Source organism: Barbus barbus, assembly GCF_936440315.1.
Source record: "Barbus barbus genome assembly, chromosome: 8".
In the NCBI taxonomy this organism is placed as follows: domain Eukaryota; kingdom Metazoa; phylum Chordata; class Actinopteri; order Cypriniformes; family Cyprinidae; genus Barbus; species Barbus barbus.
This window is the reverse complement of record NC_136736.1, coordinates 19,578,063-19,586,663: the sequence shown is the minus strand read 5'-3', so window position 1 is coordinate 19,586,663 and position 8,601 is coordinate 19,578,063. Positions and strand designations below refer to the sequence as shown.

Genomic DNA, 8,601 nt, shown 5'->3' with positions numbered 1-8,601 from the left:
GTATTCACTTCTGCCTCTGTCTATAGCAAATAAAGCAGTGTTTGAAACATCTACATACAGGGAATAGTGACATACAGAAGAAAATAACTAATTGAGTACACTGCTGGACAATAACCAATCATTTGTATCCTAAATTATTATTTAACACGTTAGAATGATAAACACATATTCACTATTAACTATGACTTTTGCCTCAAACTCTTCATTTACTGCTTATTAATAGCTTGTAAGGTAGTTGTTGTAGTTGTTAAGTTTAGGATTATGGGATGCAGAATATGGTCATGAAGAATACAGAATTAATATGTGCTTAAGTACTAATAAAACAACCAATATGCAAGCTAATAATTACATACTGTAGTTAAAAATGATAGCTGAGAAGTTGTTCATCATACTAATGTTATTTTTTATTTTTCTATATTTGACTAATTATGTGTTTTCTATGATTGGTCCATATATAATCCTACAAACGCTTGTGTATTAATAGATTTTATACAATGTAAAAACAGCCAGGTGTTAAAAGCCACTCTATCAGTTCTTCTCACCTGTGAAGTGTGTTTTTCTTGCGTGTCGTCCTGATTCTCCCCTAACAAACCTAGGCTGACTGTTTCTTGTTTATTCTTGACAACACATAAAAAAGTAAAATTAGTGCAATAATGACAGAGCAGCCCTAAATTAAGATCGATCCTGTATCAGATCAGTGCTTGCATAGCTACCTGATTGAAATACATCATGTAGAATTGGCAGAGTGCCACAATGCTGCAAACGCTGTAAAATCTCAGTTCAACATTATCTTTATTCTTATTTGAAGGGTTCTGATAACATACATACGTGTTAAAATAAAAGACGTTACAAAAGAGTTACGGAAAAATACACTGAAAATAAATAAGTGCATGTTTGTCCAGGCAGCTTTTTTTTCATATAATGAACATCAAAACTTGCTAATTATTTAACAAGATCAATAGGCAGAGTCACTCAACATTGTGCAACACTATTCGGATCCCACATGACAACTTACGCTGCTTGACTTTTTCGTAAAAAAGGAGTGAAGAGTTTCTTGCCGCTTTGAACTCATCGCGACCTCTAATGAATGATGCATACAGCGCGGGACCGCGGGCGCGAGCCTGGGCATGTCGTGACGTCACAAACTGAGTGCCTGATTGCCATGGAAACGTAAACGTCATGTATATCTTGTCTCTTTGAATTTTAAATCATTCTGCATTTATATACATTGCTCCATTAAAACCTCAACATATCGAGAACACAACTGTCCAATGAAAAAGTGCGGGGGACGAATTTACTTTTTATAAAAAGTGGGGGGGACACGTCCCCCGCGTAATCTACGCCCCTGGTCTGCACTATAAACGAGCTGCAGTGCACACTGCAGGATTGACACAGGAATTGTCACAGTTTACATGCATCATCACTAAAGTTTATAATTTGCATTTCTTTTTAAGTTTGCCCGTATTTAAAAATTTTTTTTAATAGTAATAATGACAAAAAATCATTATTACTATTAAAAATCCCCCCCCCTCCACCACTCAAGTTAAAAAAATCCTCCCTCTCACAAGTCATCTAAAAGGGAATTCACCCCATTTTCAAAAATGAAACTCAGGACCTGAATGAATGTCTGTAAAAATCCTGATTGGAGAATCACTATAAATAAGTCTACATGTTAAAAATAAGCCTTTTTTTTATCATGTAGATAAAAAAAGTCCCTCTAAAACATAGTGGGACACTCTCTGTTAGGAGAAATCACGCCCGCTCCCTGAGAAAGTCAATATTTTAATTTTCTTGAATAAAAATAGCTAGAGACGCCAGAATTCTCGATTACATTCTGCTGTGCTCCTATGCACACGATGTTCAAATATGTTGTGCTATGGTATGCTGAGGAAATCTCTCGCTCTCTCTCTTTGAAGGGCCTTTTTATTTTAAAAATATGCTTTATGTGCCTTTTTCTGTTTGCTTGGAGGCATTTGTAAACTGCAGTAATAAAATAACTTGAAATTTTTACATAATTTATTTTTGCACCAAATTATAGAGTATGGATAACTGTATTGATAAGTATCGTATCAGTATCGATAAAATGTAAACGAGACCCATCCCTACCCCAGAATCGATCGCAAAATCCACCGAGGGGGGCCCCTCTGGGAACACTTGCTGAGGGCCCCCAAAACACTAAACACGCCCCTGATTGTAGCAGGAGTCAGATTTCACTGATCACGTGAAGAGAGGCGCTTTCAGCGCGAGCGCTTCGTGGGTAGAGCCTGGTTTATACTCGCTGCGTCAGCACGATGGAGGATTTGGTTTTCAAAGAAAAGACCGCTTCTTAAACCAGAGAAGGTGAACATGTTGATATTCTAGTAGAAAAAAAAACATGCAAGTCCTATCAGCGAAAGCCAGTTTAGTTTTAGATTTGAAAAACTTTTTATCTTTGCTGTTTACCTCACGTTATGGTATGGAGGCTTTCCTTAATATTTTTAATATTATTTATTTGATTCCTCAGTGTTTGCTAAACATTCTGTAATTTATTAGTCGGTATATAATAAAGCATGTGATGTGTCCTTTGCCATGCCTCATCTTATTCATTTTTGTTAATAAATGTTATGTATATGATTAATCAAATTGTAGCAAAAAAAAATAAAAAAATTGCGACCAACTGAGAGTCGCAAAAGCGCGACCAGTGGAAAGGAGTCTAGAGCCCTGCTTGTTCCTAAATGACTTGTCAGAATAGGTGTATAAATAGAAATAAAAAATAACAAATAAACACATACACACACACACACACACACACACAAGAAAAGGCACTGTAAAAGTTTGAAGAAGAAAAATACAAAAAGTAATAAAACAAAATCAATAAAAGAAAAATCTTTGCACCAGGGACATTACTGAACCCATGTAAAGGCATCTTCAGGCTTTTTCTACCTTCTTCTGAGATCACTTTGTGAAGAAGTGCCATTTGTCCACTGCAAAATAGAAACGAAGTTAACCAAGCCATGTAACTTGTAAAAGTATAGAAAAACATTTAATACAATTTTACCTTCAGATGGCACTGAGAGGGGTTCCCCATATTCTGCAGCCTACAACAGCAAAAGAGTATTTGTCTTCTGTCAAATGGCAAAAATTAGCTAGTCTGAAAGGATGAAAATACTCACAGCTTCAACTATAGTACTGGCCTCTGCATCACTGCATTTGAATGGACTCTCACATAAGGAAGTGTTTTGACTAAGAAAGAGATGGATCAAAGTAAATAGTCACAAAAATCAAAATGTCATCAAAATAACTAGAAAATATCAAGCAATTGACAATGTAGAAAAACTCAAATATATTACAAAGAGACACTGCTGTCATTTAATAAATCTGAAATAAAAATCAAATCTTACACTCACCAAACAATCTTATCACCTTTCATCTTTTTTCTCATCACTAATGCTTTCCAGTAGCTGTGTGTTGATTTTATGACTTCTATAGCAAAGTCCTAACATGATATTAACAAAGTTAACATTAGATGATTGATCATTAAATGGATTAACACTTCTCTCTCATAATCAATCTTCCATGATACACTACCTTATCCTTAAACTGTCCATTGAATGCAAACTGGTTCTCAGGTTTCCCATCTGGTACTTTATATTTTTTAAACCAATCCACAGTAGCCTCAAGGTGACCAGGCTTAATCTTTCTCACATCCTCAATACCTGTTGAAGATACACTAGTTGAGATTACAGTCATAAATGCAGATAAAATAATAACAACATAAAAATTTTTAAAAATTACTCACTGTTAAGGCTTGATGCATCAGGGTCCTCTATATTGATGGCTATTACCTTCCAGTCAGTCTCTCCTTCATCTATCAAAGCCAGAATTCCAAGAACTTTAACCTGAATCACCTGCCCTGTTACACACACCTGTGACACAGAAATATACAGTGGCTTTAGAGTAGTAGTAATCAGACCCATAACCAATTTGTGTTAGGAAAGAAAGAAAAATGTATTATGCAAAATAATAATACACTGATGAAACAATGGGCCAAAAATGCAGTGTTAGAAGGGAAAAAAAGTCAAACTGTCAAAGAGGTATACAAAATAATGAGTACTGACTGACAAGTCATTAAAAAATAATTAAAAAAGACTGAGAAATATTGATTTTAAGGTTTCAGAGTTTTGAACTGAAAGAAAAACTTAGATATAGGATTTGTGTGTGTGTGTGTGTGTGTGTGAAATACAAAACTGCTAAATGGTTTAAATAGTTTTGTAAAATATTATATCAACCAGTGGTTCCCACCTTGGAGCCAATCTCACACACGTCTACGGGGTCATTGTCTCCACAGCACATGGTTTCCTTGTCAGTGTGGCTGGGATCTTCCCATGTCTTTAAACATTGGTTACACGCACACAAACATACACACAACGCAAGAATACTGTACAATTAAGATGTTCAATTCAGATTGCAGACAGTTCTGAAAATCATAGCCATAAACAAAACCATGACATCACCTGTGGAAGTGCACCATAGTTCCAAATGTAACCTTTGTGTGGAAAAATATTAGCAACATATCGCAGCTTGCCTTTCTTCACATCTTGCTTGATCGGGTTTAGTGGTTCCTTTGTTGCTATCTGTGGACAAAAAATAAAAATAACATACTAAAATAACATACTATTGCATTAAGCACAATATAAGAACATACAGGCCCAGTTTCATAGACAGGGCTTAGCCTAAAACAGGATTAGGCCATAGTTCAATTAGAACATTTAAGTAATTTTTATAAACATGCCTTAGAAAAAAGCATTACTGGTATGCATCTTAAGACAAAACAAAGGCACTGACATGTTTTAAGATCAGTTAGTGCTAGTTTCTTTCAGTTGAAACAGCTCAGATTTACATTTTAGTCTAGGATTTGGCTTAAGCCTGTCTGTGAAACCAGGCGATAGTATTTAAAGGATTAACATTTTAAATTTAATATCAAAATGTAATTTTTTATGATTGATTTGGTACTTCCAGTATAAGCCCAAAGCTACACAACCCAGATACAAAGTTAGGCTATATTTACATGATTAGCTATGTGGTATTATTTATAATTATTATTATGCAAGTCTTATATCATTTTATTTTATTCTTCTCATGTAAGTCTTTTACTCAATGTTAAAGGGGTCATATGACGTTGCTAAAAAGAACAATATTTTGTGTATTTGGTGTAAAGCAATGCGTTTATGTGGTTTAAAGTTCAAAAAGCACATTATTGTTACTCCTCTATGCCCCACCTTTCTGAAACGCGTTTTTACAAAGCTCATCGTTCTGAGAAGCGAGGTGTGCTCTGATTGGCCAGCTATCCAGTGCATTGTGATTGGCCGAATATCTCAAGCGTGTAACGAAAATGTTACGCCCCTCACCGTATTGTGATGCCGTTTCCTAACGCAGACGAGACTAAAACAATAAAACCCATTACAAACAAGGTATTTGTTGCATCCATTGGGGACATAATTACTGATTATAATGACTCATACTGTCTTTTTACACGTCGGTAAAGATTAGATTACCATGTCTGCATTTGTGATCGGAGAAACGACAAACAACAAGCACTACTCTACACTGCTCAAAACTCACGTTTGAATCGTCAGTAACAGAAACATACTTACAGGCTGTGTGAGTCAGAAGTGTCAGACTGTCCTTGCAAAGTTGGAATTGCCCCACTTTATAGAAACAGCCTTTGTGCAAGCCAGCATTGTAGTCTATTTCCTGCCAGGTTCAGGAAATAGACCTCCGTAAAATGTGCTGCACACACTCGAATATTTGCATTGTACTGTTCTGGAACAGTGTTGTAAATACAACTTAACCACTGATTTCTAGTTGTGTCCTCTTTTGGAAGCCCAAACAAAGTAGTTTCGCTTTCACAACGAAACAGCGTCTCCAGGACATGGCGCCGGCGGCAGCAACAATACTACAGTGTTTTGAAAATATCCCCACATCGTGACATAGACATGTGGGGGCATGTTTGAATGAGCCGTTTTAGGGGGGCATAAAGAATATCTTTGGTTTTGAGACTTTAGTCTTTGCAACTTCAGGAATTTTATCTAAGCACCAACAGTACGTAACACTCCAAAGAGAAAGGCAAACTTGAAATCGCATCATATGACCCCTTTAAATTAGTTTTCTTATTTATTGGCCAAATCAGCCAACTGATCAATCAAATAAAGAAATAGAGAATTACTGGTCATTATAGCCACAGTCAGACACTAGAAAAACTGCTACAACTCTGTACAAATATACTTACCTCCATCTTGGCATTTGACCAACGAGGTACTTCTACAACCATATTAAACAATATCTGTTAAAGACAAGACAATTTTATTTACTTCTATTTGCAACAATACGGTCCCAAAATGTGTGGATTGATGAATGGTTACCTCGTTGGTTTTAAACTTCTTCTTTTGTGGAACACCACATTCCTGAGAAACACAACGCCAACAAAATTTGAAAAGTGCCTGTTATCTTGATGTCAATTAGGTTATTCAATCAATTCCTAATTTATTTATTACTACATAACATCACTGATTTGAAGTACATTATACCAACTTGTTCATCAGCAACATACAGAGGAATGTCATGGAAAGGGGATATGTACTTTCCATCTGATGTTTCTGCAAAGCAAATGTTACAATCTGTATCATTCATCCAAATTCAATTCATCTCAAGGTGTCAATGAAATATTCTCTACTCTGTGTTTAAACATGAGACCTTGTGTGTTGCTAGACCATATGCAGTAAGCGTAAAGTGTACAAAATACAACGATATATGGGCAAATTATATAGTTGAATCGTTAGGATTTAAATGCATGCATGTTCTGTCTCTTATTTATGACGTTCAGAAATCTCCCGCCATTAGAGCGCGCATCAATCCAAACAGCGACGTAACGTTCTGTCACCAATAATCATTTTATTTGAGAGGTGTGAACCGTTTATAATGCTCGTTTTATGACTGGCATTAAAAGATGAGAAGGGCAAACTTACTCAAGTAAACCCTGTGGTCAGTAGAGTTTGGTCGTCCTCTCGGTTCTTTAAGGTAATGCGCCATTGTTCTCAGGTGAATGGAAGCAGCTGAAAATAAAGACGTGCTTTTCCGAGAGGACTGTGAAGAGAAGAAAGCAGCAGAAAACCTCGTGGCAGTATGAATAACTGAACGCATTGTTTACATCGACGTATATCCCTGCTTGCGTTTGAACGTCTCATACATTACGCATCACAAAATCTCTTTTAGATATTCCATACTGCCACCTATAGCCAGATGATCGTAACTCACATAAAAGGTTAGCCAAAGTATCCAAGCAAATATGCAAAAATGAGGAACAGTGCGGATATTACCTACGATATTACCTCACTTATTATTTATTTATTTATTTTTATTATTTAGTGTTAGGGTTATTTTAATTATATATATAAATATATATATATATATATATATATATATATATATATATATATAGGCCTGTATATATATATATATATAAAAAACATTCATTCAGTTGTACAAATACAAAATATTAGGCAAATGTAAGGCAGCTGATGAGTGTTCGGTAGGGGGTGCTCTTCATCTTTAAATAGCTGCCAAAATAAAAACGAAAGGTGAAAACTTTAATTATGTAGGTAACTGCATTGCCACAGATTCACCTTTTTGTTTTGTTACATACAAGAATATAGGCTATAACCTTAAACATCCTTAACAGATGCAAATGAATCAAATGTTTACTCTTTCCATACATTTAAAAGTGAAAGCTGACCACAGGCTGTCAAAATTCCCTATAAACGTATAAAAGTCATCCAAACCAATCACACACTGTACTTCAAGTATTCTGAGATCCAATAGCTTTGTGTGAGAAGACTGAAATTAAACTTATTCACTGATAATCTTTTCCTCTAAAATCTCATTTGTCCATATGTATCTTAACCATTTCAAATTGTGCAAGTCATATTTTAGAGATATTTAGAGAATAATTAAATCCTACGTTTTTAGATACCAAAGTATTAGCCAGTTTCCCAGCTATCGTATTAACCCGTTGCTGGAAGTTTTGAATGCATCCTCAAATGCAGAAGAAAACAACCTGGCCAACAGCTCAAAAGGTGGCCGTATCTGGAAATATTTACATTGTACAAACCAGGACTGATCTCACCAGTTGCACAGAGGTTAACTATAAAACTCCGCATGTTGACATAAAGTGTATTTTAATCTCACATTAATGCACTCGATGTAGGCAATGAGACGATAAAGACTTGTTCTTGTACCAATCAATACTGTGCAAATATAGTAGCCTATGTCAATTCAAGCCCCTATAAAACTAGATCCAGGTAGATGTGATCATTAGCTGTAACCAGCTCCAGTGGTGCAGTAAAGTAGGAAGATAATGTATCCCACAACATGTTTCAGTTAAAGGAGAATCCTAAAGACTCCAGTGCGTTCACCATAATACTGAAATTGTGTGTGTTTATTAGTGTAAACTGTTTATTATTTCAACTAACTAAATCTAAACAAATTTGTTCATCTCATTCATATTACCATTACCAAGTATTAATTTGGGCCTGTATGTAGGCCTAGTTATAAAAGAGTTTTCCT

General features: G+C 35.5%; 1 protein-coding gene across 1 annotated transcript; it reads right to left on the bottom strand.

The window, feature by feature from the left end:
• Positions 1–774: 774 nt before the first annotated feature.
• Positions 775–7,263, bottom strand: LOC306874274 (inorganic pyrophosphatase-like). Its single transcript, XM_079424211.1, has 12 exons — positions 7,005–7,263; positions 6,571–6,635; positions 6,402–6,443; positions 6,269–6,322; positions 4,494–4,613; positions 4,282–4,368; positions 3,779–3,905; positions 3,568–3,695; positions 3,387–3,475; positions 3,153–3,222; positions 3,038–3,077; positions 775–2,963 (listed from the first exon to the last, which is right to left on the bottom strand). Exons 1-12 carry the CDS (start codon positions 7,177–7,179, stop codon positions 2,935–2,937), a joined length of 1,026 nt encoding a protein of 341 aa, XP_079280337.1. The 5' UTR covers positions 7,180–7,263; the 3' UTR covers positions 775–2,934.
• Positions 7,264–8,601: the final 1,338 nt, after the last annotated feature.

What these genes read in the sequence shown, in the direction of transcription:
- LOC306874274 (XM_079424211.1), bottom strand. Translation starts at nt 7,179, where the DNA reads ATGCGTTCAGTTATTCATACTGCCACGAGGTTTTCTGCTGCTTTCTTC. An exon ending in AGAAGTTTAAAACCAACGAG is followed by an intron (nt 6,323 to 6,401) that starts GTAACCATTCAT and finishes TGTCTTTAACAG; the next exon opens with ATATTGTTTAATATGGTTGT. An exon ending in ATGGACAGTTTAAGGATAAG is followed by an intron (nt 3,476 to 3,567) that starts GTAGTGTATCAT and finishes ATATCATGTTAG; the next exon opens with GACTTTGCTATAGAAGTCAT.